Here is a 21,421-nt window from a genome sequence, read left to right as displayed (position 1 = left end):
TCTGTAATGGTTCAGAGGGTTTTTTCCGTGATGGTCGAAGAGCTGCACACATGGTATAGTTAGGACAGTTGGTTGTTAATTCTTTCTGGGCAGCAAGGCAACCTTTCTTCTAGAGCAACCAAGCTTCTTGGAAGAGTTCTCCAGCACTTTGGCAGGGCTCTGACCGAAGTGGCTGGTACTGCCTGCTTGTGGCCGCAGAAATCGGCCGGTGCGCAGGCCAGTTCTGAGCTTCGAGGGCTGTTCCTGGCCAAGGTCTGCAGCATCCTCGTGATAAAGAAGCACAAAATGGCAGAGCGTCTGTAAAGGTAAAACGCTCTGGCCTTTGAGGCGCTTGTTGAAAACCTCGAGAACCAAATCTGAAAAAGAAGATGCAGTTATGAGATGGTCTAAACACTCTGATGCTAAAATACACCCAAGCTGTCGTGTGTGTGCACAAAGCAGCTGTGTGCGTGGGAAGGGTGAGGGGTGGGGAGGGGAAGTGGTTGCCAACCTGTGATCTGTGGCCTCTGTGGACTGTTACTATTAAGATAATTTAAAAGAAAAAACCCAAACCCACACTTTTCTTGCATTCCCTTCAGCCAGCGTCAGCTCCACCAGAAACATTTTAGGAAATTGGTAGGAAAAATATTGTAACACTGCTTACAATGCGATACTGGGTATGAATACACCCCAAAATAAAGATAGGTATGCACAGGAAGGTAACTGTGTCTATGCAAGTAAGCGTAAGTAGGCTACTGCTAACACCCTTCATGCAGGCATAGGCTCCCCCTTTACCACTTCTCCTTACACATACAGTGGTGTCACAGAAAGTCAGGGGTGAAAGAAATTTTGGTCCTCTGGGCAGGAGCAGATCTAGTTAATGCATATCAGACTACATAAGGATCTTTTCAGTCTTTGTATAGTTCATGTAACAGTTGCCAGCTATGTTTGTGAAGCACAGTGGGTACACTGGCATTTAAGCACTGCCACGGCTGTGTGAGGCACACTGTAAAAACCAGCTTAAATTCCTGCCCATTCAGAACAACAGGCATGAGAAAAATGTGCAGGTGCAGTTTATAGGGGCATGTGTTAAGATTTAGCCTTTTGTACATAAAGATACAAGAAAACATTCTTAAAAAGAATTATAACAACAAAAAAAAATTAACCACCTATTTCTTTCTAATGGGTGCATGGCTAAAAAGACCGTAGCTTTTCTAGTTCTGCATGGATTGGAATTTTCAGTGCCTTCTAAATTGCTTATAAACTCAGCAGTGTGATATCTTTATTCAAAGACTGTTTTGGACTTACAACTGATAGAAACAGGAGTCTTTGCTCTGACAGGCAATGGAGCGATATGATTTTCTGCTGCTGGCCACCCTGTGACATGCACTTACCAAGACTCTCATAGACTAGAGTTGGGATGATGTCTCTCAAGACTTTGCAGTTGGTATGCAATGCTGGGTTCGCATTCATCTCCAGAAGCCAGACCTGGAAAAGATGAATGCCAATCAGGAAACCAGGCTGGAGCTGCCTAGAGTCAGAGCAATGCCCTTTTATGGACTTAGTGAACCCCTTGAGAGGTAGGAGTCCTGCTAAATCCCCACAAAATGCCATGACACAGAATGCAGGAAGGGCAGAATTTTCATAAGGACTGGATAAATTAAACAAAATCCTTTTTTGCATACATTTAGATACTTGAGAACAACACTACATGTTATTTTGTGTCTCCAGCTGATGCTCTTTAGATTAACTCTTGCTCTGTAGGGATGTAAAGGTACTGTTTTTTTTTTAACATACCAGTTTCCATAACAATTTCTAGCTGAGATTTTGGATACCATGAAATAAAGTTATAAGGAATCTAGGAATCATTTTGATTTGAAGTGGACATAGGATCAAAACTAAGCAACCATGGCACTGAGTTTTCAATGAACCCTTGGCCTTGGTGTCGTGGGTAAGCTCTAGTGTCGGGTAGAAGCCATGTAAGATTCTGATTTTACGTATCTATATTAGTCTCATCTCCCTTTCCCTTTGAAATGCCAAGGCCTGAAGCTACAAGCCGCAGAATGTGATGGTCCAGTTACAAATCTGTGTGAAACCAAACAATTGACTTGCATGCAGTTCTGTTTACTATTTCTTCTCCCTGCAGTGAGAGAAACTCATCTGTTCACTTCCTGCCTCCACCATATGGTGCTGCATCTTGTATATAACACATGTAGGAGCTATTCAGCATTTTGTAAGGAAGGGTACTTAATCACGTAACAGCCCCAAGAGAATTTTACTCCCTTTTAATTGATTTTTAAAAACAATTTTTTTTTAATTTTTTTTTTTTCCTGAAGCAGCAATGAGTTTGCTTGCAAGTACCTGTGAAGTGAAGTCCAAGTGTTTGGTAGATTTTGGCGACATGATAGCCTTCACTTTGGCACTTTATTTTGCTGAGAATGAAATACAACAGTAATTTTCACTTCTTTGAAATTCTTTATTAAGCAAATGAAAAGACTGGTAAGCGAGGGCAGGGAAATGTCTTTTTTTTTTTTTTTTTCCCAGAGAACTGGAACAGCTGCTCAAAAAACCCTGCTTTGCAGATGCCAACAGAGGGCACCTAAGTTACACACATTTTTTCTTAGCAAAGTCCTTCTAAGTGTTCTTTTTCCTATTAAAAGTTCATAAGATTTAGTGCTGATGGACAAACTCAGTGAACCTTCATAATTGTCTTGATTAGGTTTTGGTTTCTTCTCCTTCGAAACAAATAAAACTGACAAACAGGAGTAAGAAAGTTCTCCGAGACATCTATCATGCTGTTCATCTTCTACATTCCCCATTATTGGACTATCTGAATGTCTCACAGTTTTAAAATTTTTAAAGTTCTTAACCTCTCAACAACCAGGGCAAGTTAATAAATGCCCTTTGTTCTATTTCAGGAAGAGCAGAGAGAACGATGCCAAGATTCACCATATCTGTGTGAATATCTGCAACTTTAATGTACTTCTTCCTGCATCTGGCATGCATGTGCCTTGCTCAGAATTTCCTAGCAAACATATGACAAAGGAAGGAAACCAAAACCCAGAATGTCTGTCCTTGATTTCCTAACCATGGACTGTCTTTTTGATTTAGGCTTTTCAACTGATGAGAATAACGAGGGCCCTGTGGCTTTGGCCAGAAGTGCTGCTCTGGATGTTTCTCAGGATGAAGAGGTTACTGCACCCTGCAGCCTGCCAGTATAACTCCGTGTTCCATCACGTCTTAAACTTGCTCTGTCAAGGTAGGCTTAAAAACTTTAAATAGTAGGATTTGTCCATAGGTTCTTGAATAACATGCTGGCTGCAGCCAGCTTCTACATTACACCAGGATCTGAGGTCTCATTTCTTGTTCTTTGTACAGTGCTAGATGCAGTATTAGCATCTGTTGAATACTTTTTAATTTCACCTGGTTTGATTACTATTGTAGTCTCATTGCTGCAGAACCAACCTTACAGCAGCAGGTCAATGTCTTTCGAAGGAGCACTGGATGATGAGGCTAGGCTCTGTCACGTGTTGACATAGTGGCTAACAGACGGCGTAAGACCTGTCCCAAGGGTCATTTCCCTGTGGACTTGGGCAGATGTAAGACTTATTGGGGTGCAGGAAATGCGTGATTGAGCCAAAATTTTGTTCTGTTTCTGATCAAAACCCACTTAGGTTGTTTAATTGTGTGGGTCTTTGCTGGAGCTTGCCAGGTGGAAGCTAAACATCCTGCTGGGGTTTCAGAGAGGGAGAAGGCATCAGGCCACGCTCCCAGAGGCTCCAAGGGATGTGGTAGCCAAGACCGAATGGGAATGTAAACATCTCTCTACACCAGAACTTGTTCTTAGAGAGGATGGCTGTAACATGCTTCAAAGCCCAAAGCTATCCACAGCAGGGCTGCATTTGTGTAGCAGCAGGTGTCCAGGGAGCCTGACCTCTGGCTGGAGCTTTAAGCAGCACTGAAATACCAGTCAGAAATAGGAATAAAATAACTTGATCTGTGTCCTGTGTGGACATAGCTGAAGGCACATGCACAGTCACAAACCAAGCACTGGAAGGGTTACTCAGACGTTGCCGGCTCAGAAAGGGAACTGCTTAGCGATAGTGGAGACCATGGGCTAAGGCAGTGGGGTTCTGTTTTTCCACAGTATTTACAAGCTTTTATCAGACGTTTTTATCATCGTGACCTGGGGTGGGCACAACCAAGTCTACAGTATCCATGTGGTACCTCATACTCCCAGGGTGAATGAAAAGCTATGTCATTCAAATCAAAGGAACCGTCCCTGCCGTAACTAGGGATTTGAGTGTTATCTTCATTTACGTACATCTATCACGAATTGGCAAATGGCTTATCTATGTTCAGTCTGTTCTCTACTGACAGATAGCTGAATACCCTTATGGCTGATAAAAAATTTACACATCTGTCTTCCCAGCATACCTCTGGAGAGAAGCCCTTTTGCACGGCTGATGCAATGCTTTCTGAAAACAGGTTCCTTGAGCATTTAAATTACACTGTCCTAAGCTGTGTAGTGACTTAGGCATTTACAGTGCAGCACAAGGAAGCTCCAGAAAACAGTAGGAAAAAAGCCAACAACAGCAAAACCACATCCGTCACTTTTGCTCCCTCTCCTCTTAAAGTACTTCATTCTTTTCTCAGCTTACATATGAATATGCAAAGCTCTACAGAAAGCTGTGGCTTCTCGGCAGGCCCTGCTTTCATAGTCTGAGCTTCTAAGAACTCTGAGGCAGGAAAAACACCTTCCAAAGACTGAATCAGGATGCTGCAGGGCCTTCAAGAATTATTAGGAATGATGCTGAGGGCATTTATATCTCAGACAAACAAGGAAGAGGGAAAGGCATGATGCGCTATAGGACCGAACATGCAAGACCATGTTCAGTCGGCATAAAGCAGATTCTACACGTGTCGTGAAATAGGATGACAAGGAGAATAAGGCTGTTGTGTATTCCAGGTGGAGAGGACAGGATGTCAGACCAGAAATTGTAATGACAGCCCACAGAAAACTAGGAGTTTCCTGCACTGACCGGTGTGAACTGTGGGTTGAAGCTGTCAGTCCCGCGTCCAGCTGTTGTACGCTGCCTCTACAGGGAGCGTACCCGTGTCCCTTGATGCAGCAGTGCCCCAGTGAAAAGTAGGGTTGTTGCTCCCCAGCGGGGGCAAGAAAACATGGACAAACCTATGCTAAAGAGATGCCTAAATTTCCACATTACTCTGTCTCAAAGGGAAGTTCCAGGTTCTGTCACCACTAAGTGTCCAGAAATCCTCATCATTCTTCTAGATAATACTTGTCGAGAAACAGATTTTGTTTCTCTCTCCACATGTAAAATACATGGGGACATAATGGTCTTTAAACGCTGACGTTTTTAACTAGCCAAGTAGGAATTGCCACAATAGAGTGATACTGGATCTTCTATTCTACTTAAAGTTTACCCAGCCAGGGCTTTGCATGCCAACGTTGCAAAAGACGATTCCCACTGAAATTTGAGAAGCACCAGGTTCTACGTCTTTGCCATTTACTCCCCCTTGCCATTGACTTCCTGTACAAAGGAGTCTATTGTTCAGGTGCCGTACCCACTGCTGCATACATTAATTCCATTCTTTCATAGGGTTTGCTGTTCCCACTGCCCCTTGCTGGAATATGTTCGAGTTCCTTTCTGCTTTAGCAATAGCAGAATCTGCCAGATGGCTTTCTCTTACATTTAGGCCAGGTGGTTTTGAAGGACTCTGCTGTATTGAAAGCACCTCAATCACTGGATTTAACATTTCCCTTTCTTCTGGCTTTTCTTGTCTGTGTTTCATTCACTCTTTACAAGTTCAAATTGCAATTCTAGCAGATTTTATAGACTAACTGGGCTGACCTATTGCTAAATGGTGGACCTACAGTGAACATGGAGGTGCTGATGCTGACATCTGAATCAATAATGACTGATTCTTCAGTATGGTGAGGGTGAGTTCTTCGTTGCCTTTGACGGATACTCAGCTAGTGTAAATCAGTATATGTCATGTGATGTTAGAGGCATTACACACTGATTTATGGTGGCTGATCATCTGGCGTGTTTGGTTTCTGGAGAAAGGAAAACCTGAGTGGGCATTAAAATTCCCATACTTTTCACTATGAACCCCACTTCCCTGTGAAAATTCTGCACAGAACAGTTTCAGCTGCAGTCAGTACTTTTCTTCCCATCCTGAGCTGTTAATGCCAGGGTTTCTCTGTGCCGTAAATGTGCACTCAATATAGATGCCATGTCTTGATGCTGGACAATGGAACTGGAGAAAAAAAAGAACCCTGCACTTTGTAGCTGGCTGACTGAATGCTCTATTTAATTCCTAGCACCAGAGCCTGTGTGAACCATGCTGTACTGCTGGCTTTAGACATCTGGCCAATATCATACTTGGTATTTGACGATACTGCGTTTGTACCTTAAAGTTTTCATCAATTAAAAAGTCACAGCCGATGAGATCAAAGTAGCCCAGTTTGCGATCCAGTTTGTGCTTGGCTGCCAGGAAGCACTGCAACATGATCTGCTGCATCCTTTTCTGAAACAGAAGACAGGGAGTGGTGGTAACTCATCATTGTGAATGCCAAGGGCACAGGAGTCACTGTAAGCCATAGGTGCCCTCTTGGTTTAGGGACCTTTTTTCTTCCCCTGCCTCCAGCAGAGCTCCTCTCTAGACTTGGAAGGATGTTGCATTTTGCAGACCATATGTCTGCCCACTTTGAGTTGATTGAAATTCCCTCTTGAACTTGGTTGTACAGACTGCTGCGGAGGTGCGTGAAGGAATCTTGGCCCTTGTCCCTTACTCAGAATGGGCTGTCTGCAGAATTTTTAGTGGTGTTCTTTCATTTACTCCTACGGGGGTACAAGATGTGAGCTGAAAGCAGCCATTTCTGACAGTGATGACTCACAGCCCCCTCACAGCTGTGCTGGACATAGTGTTTTAAAGAACCCTGGTGAGCTACAGCACCTTGCAGTAGGTGACGCTAGGCTTCATTCAGTTTGGAGTTGAAATGCACAGTGGGGAATTTCTGCATGAAGAGAGATACCATAAAGTTGGCTGAAAAGTTTCTGATCCCCGAGAAGCTTGGCAAATTCAACTAGATTTGCTCTTGCGCTGCTTTTCTAAACAAAACCACATTTTAACCAAGTTTTTAGCTTTTTAATTTTCTTTGTATGTGGCTTTAAACCACAACATTTCCAGAATTAACCTGAGAAAGCTGTGTCCTCTGCCCTTTTTATTTTTACCCCAGCAAGTCATGTAGAGAACTGATGCATCATTAGACTCAGGCTGATGAAATGAAGTCTCAGGGACTCAGATAATTTCTTCACTTTGTTTCTTCAGTGAGACAGGAAGATGGTAAGAAATCAAGCCAGCTGAGTCTTCTTATCTCTCTTCCATGATAAGAAAAGATCTAAGGCCCTGACATGACATGATTTTCATGCAGCAAAATCAGATGGAAAGTGAAGGGTGAGACCAAGTCAGACAGGAAAGAGACCACTGAAAGTGTAGTCCCTTTTCAGGCTAAGACCTGTCAGGCTGGAGAGCTCTCTAATGTGTATTTTATTTTTTAATGCAGGACCACAGCATTGGGCCACTAACGTGAAGACCGCAATTGCATTTTTATAGCTAGCATTTACATTCACACTCTCTTTCTCAGCTTTTTACCCGTTTTATTAAAAATAAACTCTTTGTGTCTTCACTTCTGTTTAGCATCTGCAGATAAATGGTTACCGTGGGACCATCAATACCTTCTCACCCGGTGTATGTGTCTCCTTGGGGGCTCCAGTGAACTGACGGGCTTTCTCCCTGTTTCTGTCACCCTAATTAGGCAGACTAGCTCACCATACACTTGCTTGCACTTACAGTAAACACAGTGAAAACCCAGTCTTTGGGGAGGCCATTGGTTTTCCTGAACTTCTCATTAACGTAGCTGTTGAAGTGCTCCATCCGCCAAACAGTCTCATCTTTCAACTGGCTGTACAGGGAGTTCTTCTTCTGCATGTACTGAGAGGTGGGGAAACAGAGCAAAGGGAGGATTAGATTTCTGGCAGAGTAACTGCGAACCGGCTTGCAGGGTAGACATCCAACTACCCTGAGTTGTTCCAGGCATCTGGAGTTGGGAGGAACCCCAGGATAAAGTTATAGAGGTGGAGGAATGGAGCCCCTTGCTAGCAGAGCTGAACCTGAGCAAATGTGCTGACTCCCGCTGTACAACACTGCCAGGCAGAGATGTGCCTGACCCACATCGATGCTGTAGACACAATTACCCATGGTCTCTGTCAAAGCAGTGTTTTCTCTGTGTGTGTGTGTATGTATGATAAGTCTGGACCAACTGGCAGACAGGGAGAGGTGCTTTCAGGTCACAGTCATGATATTCTTTGGACTAAATCCGGTTCCAGTGTCTGTCTGCCTAGTACTCTCCTAGAGAAGAGTGCATCTCGGAGAGACGTATAGAGGTATCCCCAGAGGAAACCGAGGTGAGTGAGGGCTTCTCTCTTCCACTGTCTCATTAATCCCTATGTCAGCTGGAGCTTATCAATAATGGGGTATTTAAATTGTTCAATTTATTTATTTAAATTGTTCAGTCAAAGGCAAATCCCCTTTCCCTGTGAGACAGCTGGGCTTGGCTGCAACTCCATCTGCAGTATGGTTACTGTGAGGTTGCAAAGCTTCTGGTTAGCGATGCTGTCTCTGCTGCCTCTTGTCTTTTGGTGTATTTCCAAATGGCGGAAAAATGGCTGATTCGAGGCGGGATGAAAGGATAGGGAGGGATTGAGAGCAGAATCAACTGTAATTTGAAGAAGCCTGGCCTATTACCAGCCGCTCCTGTGAATTGTTTCCCTCCTCCCAGCAGGAACCCAGATAATTTATGTTCTGCTAATAAACACCTGTCCTTTGTTTAATATCACTTGTGCCATGGGATCCTACCCTAGCACCTGAATTCCCATGTGGATCGCTCTCTAGCTAAGCAAACAAACTATTCCAGAAAAACAAGTGGCATACTGGTAATAGCATATATTGCAGGAAGCAGCTATAATATGCTGTCCTGAACTGCACTTTTCCAGGAACCGTAAAACTCCAACTGAAGTGGGCTTGTCTGATACCTCTCTAATGTATATTTTGCTAGTTCTCAGAACACAGCATGACACTGGGAGAAGGGCTTTAAAAGCAGACTGTTTTCTTCCCTCCGATTCTTTTAACTCTTTTTCATCAGGGCCATTTCTAACTACTGAAGGGCCTTATTTGAAGCAAAAACGCGAGGCGGGCTTCTGTTTTGCATGATGGGATGTATGGGGGTACAAGCCAGGACAGTCTTGTTCTGGTACAGCTCTCATTTGAGAAGCCAGACAAGCAAAGATGGAGATTTAGGAATGATGGCTCTTGAAGAACACATCTGCATCTTACATCATTATCATTATTGTGTTTAGGCACAACAGGATCAGCAAAATCCTTAGCCAAGATTAAGGCTCCTTTGTGCTAGGTAGCTGCAGTCAAAGGCTTCTTGCCCTAAGCAGCTTATGGTCTACAGACACAGGAGAGAATAACGGCAGGAAAAAGAGGTCCAGGGAAAGAAGTTGTCAGGTGAAGCAGAGAACCGGTCCGTGGCAGAGAACAGAACCTAATGCAGTACTGCTTCTGTTCAGCCTTGTTGCCGTGCCTGATCAAAAGCCCACGTCCATTTCTGGGGTGCATGGATTTTGCATGCACGAGGCATTTATTTTTAGCCTTTCAAAAGTCTTTTTTGCTTCCCATCTCTGTCAACCACACCCTCCCCTTCTTCTGAACGAAGTGCACTTAGTTTACCTGATTGGTCAGGTGAACAGTCAGATCATCAGAAGCGGCATCATAATTGACGCAGGTCAACCGGACATAACCCTGGGCAAAAAGTAACACGTATGGTGCCGTGCAGGCAATGAGGAGGTAAGACCGGACATCAAACTTCTTCCCCTCCAGGAGCAGAGGCTGGTGAATATACCTGTCAGAGCAGTATTTCAACATGCGTCACCAACAACTAGCCATAATACATGGCAATTCAAAGCTCACGCAAAACCCTGCAGCCAGTTCCCTTCGCACCTCGGAACTGACCCGTTTGTCCCTCTCCTACGAGGCCAGGCTGAGGGAGTTGGGGTGGTTCAGCCTGGAGAGGAGGGGGCTGCGGGGAGACCTTAGTGCGGCCTTCCAGTGCTGAAAGGGGGCCTACAGGAAGGATGGGGAGAATCTTTTTAGCAAGGCCTGTTGTGACAGAACAAGGAATAATGGATTTAAACTAAAGAATAATAGATTTAGACTAGACATAAGAAAGAAATTTTTTACAGTGAGGGTGGTGAGGCACTGGAAGGGGTTGCCCAGCGAGGCGGTGGAGGCCCCATCCCTGGGAACATCCCAGGCCAGGTTGGCCGGGGCTGTGAGCACCCTGCTCTGGTTAAAGCTGTCCCTGTCGCTGCAGGGGCTGGGCTGGGCGGGCTCTAAAGGTCCCTTCCAGCCCAAAACGTTTGATGATTCTATGATTCTATGATTCAACACCGGTTTTAAGGTGAATGGCAGCAGAGGGCGCTGGTAGGAGAGGTTAGAAATGCCAAGAACTGCTCCTTTCAAGAGAATAGAAGCTGCGCAGAGTCTCGGGAGCAGGAGGTAATTAAAGATTTACTCATATCTACTGGAGAATATACAAAGTTTATGTCTGAGCACAAAGAACCCTTCATACAGCACCATTGCTTTTATTGCCATAGTGATGTAAATCTGGGAATTGTTTCCCTTTATCATCAAAGGTTGCTGCATGTCTACATAAATAACAATGCTGTTAAAACAATCAATGCTAACAACAGTTTTCAAAAGAATATGGAGCCTCATTCTTCAGAGCATAAGACATTCCTCACTAATAGAAATCACGATGACATCTAAGATAAGGTCCAACCTCTTCTTCCCCTGGCACTGCTGCTTGTCCGTGTCAAAGACCACATACTGGTCTAACTAAGGCCCTCGGTCTAATTTTGTCAGGCAGTCGTTGTTTTGCTCCATATACTGGCTGCTGCGTAAACACACACCAGGCTATTGCAGAAAGCCTGTAAGATCATTATTCCAGTTTACCATTTTACGAATTTCTCTTACCCTTTTCAATGAGGCCAAGCGCTCCTTTGTTATGAAAAGCAATGTTTGGATGAACATAAGCAGAGAATATTGCTTGCTTTGGCTAGGGAAGCTCTTGGAAAGGTTGCTGTGTGCTGTGTTCTCTTGCAAGATAAAGATGCCGAGCCACGATAGCAGAATGTCAGGGAAGTGGCACAGGGTCAGCGTAAGGAACTGGTATCTTCACTTTGCCAGGACATGCAGTGATCACTATGTGGCAAAATGTGCTTTTGCCATGCCAATACTACACGTTGTCATGAGCATATCACATTGTCATTGCTGGCATGTCATGAGAAGGCCAGGCAATGTCATGCATGTATGGGCACCTTGACATTTAGAGTGCCCTGTATGCCTGGCTGTGCACGCCAACGGCAGCATCAAAGGCATCTGGGAACTGCAGCGCCTAGGATAAATTTTTGCATTTCTCTTTGAAAGGTTTATTCACTCATCTCAAAGCACTGAATTGATTTAATTGTAATGCATTCCTAATTGAGGGAGGGACAGAAGCAAAGGGGAGTGAGTTGCGTAAGACTAAGCAAGTAACATTCAGTAGCTGAAACTGTTCTCATGACTTCTGCTGCCTTATTTTTCCCTTCTTTTTTCTGCTGTTCAGCTACTCTACAAAACATTCTAGCAGTGGCTGAGAAGGGTATGCAGTGTACAAAGAAGAACCTTCATGGTTCTTTTACTCATGCAAGAAATAAAAAAATGAAACAACCTTAACCCAAAATTTTAGTGACTGCTAGCCACTGCCTGTTGATTGAAGTTTAGACTTTTGCAGCATTGAGGCAGAGTTAAGGAGATATTTGGGAGGCTTTATTAGCTTGCATGGAACAGATATTATGGCTGTACAATTTCTAAAATGCTAGCTTTGTATAAGAAGCTGGGATGATATCTAATTTAAATTGCTTTGCACAAGGCTTTATGTCTAGCATTCATGTACAGAACTGTAGCATCTGGCCTTTTGAGTCATTCTTAAATTTCCAGACAAAGGTAAGCTCAAATCTTTCTGACGACAAAGATCTACCTTGAAATGACTGAAGTGCGGATGCAAGACAGACTAACCAGAGAAATAGCCTCTCTCCCACAAAATGAAATCTCATAGGTTGATGAGATGTGGTGTAACCACATTAAATACCTATGGAACAATTCCGCTCGCTGGGGCCAGTGTGCTTAATCAAGCACACTACTCACGCATGAATTCCCAGGCTTCAGTATCTACCTTTGGACTATTCTTGCCTGGGGAGCCTTGTATGGCCCCCTCTTACTGAGCAGGTCTTCCCCAGTGCTGTGGAGCGTGGCTTGAAAGCTGTTGACAGCAGCTGGATTTTTAAGCAGGAAAATTCCTCGACCTTGGTTAGAGCAACTTGGTTTGCAGATCCAAATCTGGTTTTCTGCAGAGAGAATGAGTCTATTATAGTAACGTGTGTGGTATGAAACACTGATGTGCCCATTAGTGGGCTCTGAAAACCTCTCACTTCAATGTGTATATATATACACATGCATACAGATATCAATTATTATTACTGTGTATGCTTTATGAACATTTTAGAGGATCACATAGCTATTAAAATCGGTTGCCACCATGATTAAGACAGTTCACCTTTGCAAAGCTCAAAAAAGGCGTTTCTCTCATCTTTCAAGTCTAGGCGAAAAGATTCTGGGAAGAATTCTTCCATCTTCAGTAACCTATGGGAGAATCAAATGCAAGTTCAAAACCATGTCCAACATGTTTGTTCCTCTGTTACTTTCAGAAAGGATGGTTGCAAGTAGAAACTTAAGAAATGGCTTTTTTTCCCTGCTTGTATACAGTTGTATGTTTGTTGTATGTTTTTGCTGAGCTACCTCATTCCATAAGCTTTCAAGAATATATGTTAGCCTTAAGACATTTTTCATATGCTCAGCTTTTTGAAAACTGAGATGGCTGCAGGTAACCATGGTACAGGATTGCCATTTGGGTTTTGGTAGGGCAAAAATACAGCAGCGGAAATAGCAATAAGCTTCTCTTACATTTACAGTGTCTATGGCACAAGAAGTCGTGGCCTTTCCAGTAGCACGATGTACACAAACCACGGGAATTACTGTGACTGTGGTCTTTGGGGGACCTAGCACTCCTACAACTCCAGACATAGTAAAAGAAGAAATTCTGTCTCTGATGTATGTAGTTGTGGGAAAAAAGTTCTTTTTCTAGAAGATAAGAAAGAAATAAAACCTCATATACTTTGTATCCTGTACTGTTATGCATCCAGAATAAAATAGTCCTTTTTTTATGTGCTCTCACTTTCTGTTGGCATGTGTCTGGTCAAGGTTCAAAGAGGTGAGAGTTCTTACTTGGAATTAGAGCTCCTACTGATCTTTTTCATCATCCGCTCTTGCTCTTTCAGGCAGCATAAAAGCCCTATCTTACTGGTGAGGACTCCATTGTTGGGAATCTGATAGAGAAGCTGTTCACCTGTGTAAGAGAGGGAGAGAGAGAAAAAAAAAAGCTTGCCCTCATTGTCCCATGCAGCAGAACCTGCAGGATGAAGCCGACTTTGTCACTGTTGATTTTCACCAATTTTCTTTAAGGCAGTAGTGAGAACTCACGGAGCAGTGAAATCACTTGCTGTAAATGTGTTTCTGTCCAATCTTGTAGCGGAACAGACCAAGCTGATGGGGCTTCCTGAAATAGAACATCCCTTGCCCTCTCCAAAGGTGCCACTGCCATCACACCATTACAGCTGCAGAATTGCTGAATATGTTGAAACATAGCCTGTCTGCACTGCCGTGTGTTAGGCCAACCGCTGGCATGGGGCAGCCTGACAAGTAGCCACCGCATTGCCATCAGAGCTGGCAGGAGGGGAAAGGCGGCTGCTGTACGTGGACGGGTAGGGAAGTGATAAGGCACTCCCTCTGCCACAGGAAAGCCCACAGAAAAGCCCGCAGCTCTGTGCCATGATGCTCAGGCTTGCCAGGGCATGGGTTGAGGTTACCTGGTTCTCCTACCCCCAAGTGACCTCCTCTGCCCTGGGAGTCACCAGCCCAGCATTCTCAAGTTTTTCCCACTACCCTCTCCCACTCAAAACCCACAGGCACCTCTACCTTCTTTGAAATGGTAATAGGTCTCTCGGCACTTGATTTCACACCATTTCAGTGCATAATCCTCTCTTCTGTTGTCATAGATACGCTGCCAGCCTCTGCTCTGGCAATAGGTGCTCACACTGCATATGGAAAACAAAACAGCCGAGTAGCCTCCCTTCTATTAACAAATACGTAGTTAGCTCATATCCCTTGAACTCCTAATAATTTTCTCTGGGAGCCTGACCTAACATGCCCAGAAGCCCCTGGGTGGTGGTTAAGGTGGGAAGCACTAATTAGAATGGCTGCTAGTGGACCTGCTGGTCTGAACTCCAGAGGGTGGGGGGAGCAACTGAGGATGCTAAGAACATTGTGATTCAGCAGCTCTAATGAGAACTTGTACCACTTCAGCAGGGTTTTTCCAATTAGGATGCAGCTGGTACCCATGGAATAGAAATGTTTGCGGTCCAGTCTTAATAAGGAGCCTCTCCACTGAGGAGTTTAGGGAGAGACGACAAGTAGCGATAGAAAAAGCTGTTGGTAGAGAAAACTATGGAAACATAGCAAGGAAAGCACTGTTTGCAGCAGAGATTCTGTGGTGCTTGCTGGTGGCAACATATAGAAAAGTATGCCAATATGCTGGAAAGAACTCAGAAAGGAATGAATGGAACTTCTGATCTGACAGTTTTTCTTGGGCAGAAATCTCTTACTCTTTGCTTGTTCTACGTTTAGCACAACAGAATGTTGATCAACAACATTGGTTCCTAGCTCTAGTGATGGTGCTAGCAGATTTGCTACATGGCGTAGCTAACTGATTTCTGAACAGCCCCAAGAGAGAAACTTTCATTAAACAAATAGAAGTATTTAATGTCTTTGCAAAGGTATAGTAGTTAGCTACTTTACCGCAGGTGGCCTTCCAGTGGATACTTTCTATTGGAATTACCTTTAAACGGTTCCCCAGGTGTACCACTGGGGGAAAGGAAAATTACTTGAGGCCAATGGGTAATGGATAACAGTGCATGACTTCATGTAAAGTCATACTACTCTTCATATGAGTCTGCTGAAAGGACCTACTTACAGCCCAGCTCCATTAGATCCACTGATATAGAAGTATGGTCCTGGTCCCATTGGTACTTTTGGTATCTCTTCTGGCTGTTTTTCATGAGGGCATGCCTTACCCTGTGTTCTATTCTCATTAGACTTGGCTTTGTCAAGCTCCATTTCTGAGTTGATAGAAGTACCTGCAAAATTGGAAATTGAGAAACTTTCAGATGATCTGGGATCTTCTCCATTAAATCCACATCTAGAAAAGACAGCTGTTACAGAAGAAAATACTGTAAAGTAAGGGACTGCTTCAATTGGTTTTATAGCCATTGCTAGGGGCATTGTCTTAAAACAATTCAGAAATTATTGCTAATGTAACCTGGTAGCAGGTACCATGGTGTATTAAGTGGAAAACCAGCAGAAAAACAATAAAATATGTAGTAGAAGGGAAGATTCCAATCAGCCCTAGTCTGTCAATGCTGAATGGCATCCTCTTACTTGGCAGGCCTCTGCTTCACAGGACTTTCTCAGGTATGTTGTCTAGGTGGGTCTCAGTTCTGCCCGAAGCTGCGCACAAATCATTCCAGCTATGCAGGTGGCAAGCTGAGGGTGGCTATGGGAGAGTCTGGCAGACTGCAAGGTCTGGAGGGGTGTGGAGGTACAAAGGCAGAAGGGCAAGAAGAGCCTCCTAAGAAGTGTTAGCCATACACTATGAAACAGATATTCTTTCAGCTGTGAAAGCCTGTAGGAATTTTGACAAGCCCAGGATGTGGCAGCCCCGAGGTCCCCCTGACAGGCAGCCACAAAGTGGAATGGCACACGTAGACTGTGGTGACAACGACCGGGGGGGTGGGAACGGGAAATACCTTGCTTCAAATCGGTAAGTAATTGTCCTGGTTTTGGCTGGGATAGAGTTATTTTTCTTCCTAGTAGCAGGCATAGTGCTGTGTTTTGGATTTAGTAGGAGAAGAATGTTGATAACACGCTGATGGTTTAGTTGTTGCTCAGTACTGCTTATGCTCGTCAAGGACTTTTCAGCTTCCCCTGCTCTGCCAGGGGCACAAGAAACTGGGAGGGGGCACAGCCAGAATAGTTGATCCAAACTGCCCCAAGGGCTATTCCATACCATACGGTGTCATGGGCAGTATAGAAACTGGGGGGGTTGGCTGGGGAGCAGCGATCGCTGCTCGGGAACTGGCTGGGTATCGGTCGGCGGGTGGGGAGCAATTGCATTGTGCATCACTTGCTTTGGATATTACTATTGTTATTATCATTATTATATTGTTATTATTATCATTACTACTTTACTTTATTTCAATTATTAAACTGTTCTTATCTCACCCCAGGAGTGTTTCTCACTCTTACTCCTCCAATTCTCTCCCCCATCCCATCGGGGCAGGGGGAGTGAGCGAGCGGCTGCGTGGTGCTGAGCTGCTGCCTGGGGCTGAACCACGACAGTAATGATGTCAGGCTTGTGACGGTTCTGTTTCTTATTCTCAGATCCCAGGGCTCAGAAGCTGGTGAATTTGTAGGGGATAACAATTTTTTTCCAGTACAAAGTTAATGGGATCTGCCTAACCAGTAAGTGCTGCTGGGTTATTTGGGGAGGAGAATGTCAGAGCTTGTATCTAGCTTTAGCAGTTGTGAAGAACTTTAACTTCTTGGCCTTCTGGGAATGACAAACTAAACTGGAAACATCACTTCCAGATCTTCCTCTGTCAGGAGGTTTCCCTGTATAACACATAGCAAAAGCTTTTCTTTTGCAAGGCAAAATGAGACTCCATGACTTTTCCCCACCACCGCCGTGCTTTGTCCATATTTCAGGGCTCTGATGGTCTTCATACAGCACAGACAATCCTCTGGTGCAGTCCCCAGTCATGTTCTAAAGCATAAAGATGCTTCAAAGCAGCTGAAGCAATTCATGTACTGTCTCACCCTGACAGAGATACAGGCCAAGAGGTCTAACACTGTGCGTTATAATTTTTTTTTTTTTTTAACTGAAGTAGCAAAACTTGTTCAGGGTCTTGCCTGATACAACTAGACTGTCATATGCTGTGGTACTGTTGGAAAAAAATACGGTATGTGAGCGATTTCTATCTGATCAATCTTCACATTGTTCAAATGTTCTCAAAACAGATCAATGACATTATAATACATAAATGAGATGAAGGATATTATCAGATTGGAACTCGAATCACACTCATATATGAATGAAAGAATTGGCAGTAATGGGAAATTTTATTTTTAATATGGTTGCTGGTAAAGGACTTCAAAAGGGAAAACCATACAGTTTCAGAAGTGGCATCTGATGTAACGATGTCATCAGCCTCAAAACTATGCTGGATTTATCATCCATTATCTTGGTCTTAGCAAGAGAGTTCTGTTCGTGGTCTGATTTCTTGGCTGGTAACTCATAGGAATTGTGAGTCTGGCACTTGCTTCCAGAACAGCTCATGACTACTTATATAACTAGCATTTGGGATATTGATACCCAAGTGACTGGCACCAAGCCTACAGAAAACATACATAGGCTTAATACTTCCAAGGGCTGGGAAACCATGCCTCTGGTTTCTCTTCAACTTGCCTATGCACAAAACTTTGGGGAACAGTAAAGCCTGTGGATAGAAGCCTTATCGCTCTCTACAACTACCTGAAAGGAGGTTGTAGTGAGGTGGGTGTTGGTCTCTTCTCCCAAGTAGTTAGTGATAGGACGAGAGGAAATGGGCTTAAGCGGCGCCAGGGGAGGTTTAGGTTGGAAATTAGGAAAAATTTCTTCACGGAAAGGGTGGTCAAGAATTGGAACAGGCTGCCCAGAGAGGTGGTGGAGTCCCCATCCCTGGAAGTGTTCAAAAAATGGGTAGATGTGGCACTTTGGGACATGGTTTAGTCTAGTCTACCCTTGATTGGCTTAGAGTAGACTTGGTAGTGTAGGTTAATGGTTGGACTGGATGATCTTAAAGGTCTTTTCCAACCTAAGCGATTCTATGATTCTAAGAAAAAGTCCACTCTGTCCTAGTTTTGTTCCCTCTGGAATGAGGTGGTAGCAGGGACGGAGGGAGCGGGAAGCACGCAGATGACAAGACTGAAGTTATCTACTCTTTGGACTGTTCTTTTATCATTATTTGTTATAGTACATGCTGTGATCACACGAGTAAAAACTTCCATCTCAATGGTGAAACTCTTTTGAGTTAGGTTGAGCAAAGGTTATCTCTCATTTTACAAGCACTTGTTTTACGTCTTCGTTGCACTCCACCTATGAACACAGGTGCAGTCCACAGTGAACTGTGTGCCCACAGGTATTGAATTTCCCAGCAGGCTCACACACCTGGTTCGATTTGCTTTGGAATAAAGGAAGTAGATTGCAAACTCTTTGAGGCGGCGCTTGCTTTAAATTTCTGCTTCATGTAGCACTTGGCACCAAAGGGTTCTAACAGTAAAAGCCTTAGCGTTGTTACAAACTGCAGCATTATCGGTGCTAATCCCTGGACTCCTGCCTTGAATTTCCTCCTTAAATTAAAACCAAAACAAACCAAAATAACATACTAAACAACCAGTTCAAACAAGCCAGGGCACAACGTCCATGATAGAGAACACTGCCTTGGCAATGTCTTGCAAGCAACCAAAATGAGCTTTTTCCACCGTGAATTTCAAGCTGCCTGTTGCTGCTCGGTGGAGCCGAGACCACGCTCGCTCGTTGCAGGACGGTGGGACAGTTGCAACGGGGAGGACTCTCCAGCAGAGAGCGGTGCCTGGCTCTTTGGTCACCGTCGCATTTTGCCATCGCAGCACCAGACCAGGCGAAAAACGTAACACGCTCTGTCTGCCTCTGGAAGAGGCTGTCGTTAGCGACTCAGTCAAACTTCTGGAACAAACTGGTTGAAAGTAGCTCAAAGGCAGTGTTAATGCATTATGCATAAGCGCCGGGCAAATTAAAAGACACACAGAAAAGTAGTACAGCTCAGCTGTTGCCCAGACCCAATGCATTTTCTGAAAAGGTTGTACTGCAAAGCGGTACCACCCCTCCAGCTACTGGTATCTTCCACGAGGGAGGCTGATCTCTCTCCTCTGCCTTAGCACGGCGTGTTATAGTGCTGTTCTTGTTACTCTTTGATATGGGAATGAAAATATTTACTTATCTATTTTTAACATTTAATTGCTCATTCATACCTCCTGCGAGAGCTTTCGGCTCTTTTGTCACTTCCCTCCTTGCCTGGATTGCTAAGAAATTAACCAATTTTAAACAGTCCCGTTTATCCTGAGACACGGACACGTGAAATACCCTGCAGTGATTGAAGTGCTGGTAAGGTATTCTTCCATTAGTCTGAACACGTACTTGTCTCTCCCTCTCTAATCTTTATACAGAGACCCAGGGGGTGGGAGCCTTTTATCTTCTTTTCTGTCTAATTATGGAATCTCCCAGTATTAAAGATGAACCTTCATTTCTTTGAATCTTGCAACACGTATTATTTAAGCATGAGTCTCCTTAGTCTTCATTTGTTTGTGTGTTTTGCATCCTTAGATGGCTAATTATTAAAGAGGTAAGGAGAGACAGGGATGGAGGGGGTTATTCCCGTTGCCTGATTGCATAAATTTCAGGCAAGGGCCTTCTCACTTGTTTATCAGAGGTGGGATTAGATGCTTGTTGGGACTCGAGTTCTTAGGAAAGAACAGGCAGAGTGGCTTGGCTTGCAGACCTAATCAGCAGAGAGGAGTGGATATTTCAGAGGCTGAGTTTGTGCATCTGAACCGAGTTCTCCGTTGTCGCGCGGAAGAGCCTGCCTCTGTCCAAAAGGTACTCGTGGTGTGGAGGTGGGGAGAAGCCTTGGGGAAGCACTCTGCTAACTCGTCACATCAACTAGCAGCATGAAATTAAACAGTATGACTCCCTTCCAGAGAGCCCACACAGAGATTGTCTTCACACCGGGTGCAGCCAGTAAATTACAATGCTTGAGACAATTTTGAATTCGGCTCATTAATTTCCTTGGGAATTGTGTGTTGGCGGTGTCTGTATAAGAAGCTCCTATCTAATCTCAGCTCTGCTCTCAGTGCACATGGGGATAAACACGCTGGCGGGGAGATGCAGTCTGCTTTGTGTCATTTGCTACCACAAGAGAAAAAAAGCAGAGCTTAGAACACAGAACTTCCTTTTTCCCTTTTCCATGTAAAGAAAGGTTTAACAGAATAGTAGCTGACGGATTTCTCTAGAATCCAGAGTTTAAATCTAACTGAAATTTTCATTTAAGCAAGCCAAATGATCTAATCATCTTTCTAAAGACAAGCATTGCCCTAAAGATTACCTCTGTATTAAAAAGGTTTTAATTTGAAACAAATGAATATATTTTTTACTGCCAATGCACAGAGCTGAGTTCAACAACGAATATGTCAGGAAAATAATACTGTTGGTTTTGTCATTGAAAGATTTGTGGCATTTCAGCCAAATTATCTCTCCATAAAAAAGTAATGGTGTCTTTTCAGAGGAACTGCTTGCTAATGGATAGCTGGTATTTTTCTTCATGTTTTCCACAAAACACTTAAAATGTTAGTATAAACTATTTTAATTTCAGTACATATTTGTCAGCCAACATCAATAATTTCTGTCTTGAATTATTTTAGAAGCAAAGGGATGGGCTTGTATTTTCACAGGGTTTAAATGAAAATGGTGTAAGTTACGTGCAATACGTCTGTAATTTATGCCGTAAGTTCATGGCCAGCACTTTGGCTAGTATAAGATATAACTCCCTCGATACTGGCATCAACTGAGAACCTGGTCATAGGACTCGGCACAATTAATAGCTGAAAACAAGGGTACAAGATTCACCTCTGTCAGCTGATAAGGATCCAGCCTGTTGTCGGTTACTTCCTTGCATCATGGATTTGGTGTTCTTTTTCCTCTCGGTTGGCACAAAGGCCATCTCAGCCTAGCCTGCAAAAGCAAAGATCATCGTCAGCCACTTTGCCAGTCACGAGTGATCTGTGAAAGTTTGTAAGATGTATTTTTTTCTCTTTGTCATCATTTGCTCTGTTGATTATGGATGCCATTTTTCACCATCTTCTGCAGTTTCTTCATTTCTTCAGAATCCTTATTTTGACACAGTTGTTTAGCTAGGAATACATAGGCTCTGCTTTCTATCTACAGCTTCTTATGGGTGGTCTCTAGTGATACACTTGTTGGTGACTGTGCTGGGGATCTGAGTGC

General features: G+C 43.8%; 1 protein-coding gene across 1 annotated transcript; it reads right to left on the bottom strand.

Moving 5' to 3' along the window:
- Positions 1–75: 75 nt before the first annotated feature.
- On the bottom strand, positions 76–21,137 carry TTLL10 (tubulin tyrosine ligase like 10). The gene is made up of 11 exons (XM_075721733.1): positions 21,035–21,137; positions 15,260–15,422; positions 14,206–14,324; positions 13,456–13,576; positions 12,728–12,813; positions 12,347–12,518; positions 9,802–9,973; positions 7,861–8,001; positions 6,418–6,534; positions 1,374–1,467; positions 76–356 (listed from the first exon to the last, which is right to left on the bottom strand). The coding sequence occupies exons 1-11, from the start codon at positions 21,135–21,137 to the stop codon at positions 76–78; spliced, it is 1,569 nt and encodes a 522-aa protein (XP_075577848.1).
- Positions 21,138–21,421: the final 284 nt, after the last annotated feature.

This window comes from Pelecanus crispus, chromosome 15, assembly GCF_030463565.1.
Source record: "Pelecanus crispus isolate bPelCri1 chromosome 15, bPelCri1.pri, whole genome shotgun sequence".
Taxonomy (NCBI): Eukaryota; Metazoa; Chordata; class Aves; order Pelecaniformes; family Pelecanidae; genus Pelecanus; species Pelecanus crispus.
Note: the sequence above shows the minus strand (reverse complement) of the source record. Positions and strands in the feature narration are given on the sequence as shown.

Excerpts from the sequence above, each read along its gene's own strand:
- TTLL10 (XM_075721733.1), bottom strand. The coding sequence starts at position 21,137 with ATGGCCTTTGTGCCAACCGAGAGGAAAAAGAACACCAAATCCATGATG. Across the intron at positions 12,519-12,727 it reads CTTTTTTGAGCTTTGCAAAG|AAAACCAGATTTGGATCTGC; the intron begins GTGAACTGTCTT and ends TTCTCTCTGCAG. Across the intron at positions 9,974-12,346 it reads CAGGCAAGAATAGTCCAAAG|GTATATTCACCAGCCTCTGC; the intron begins GTAGATACTGAA and ends CTGCTCTGACAG.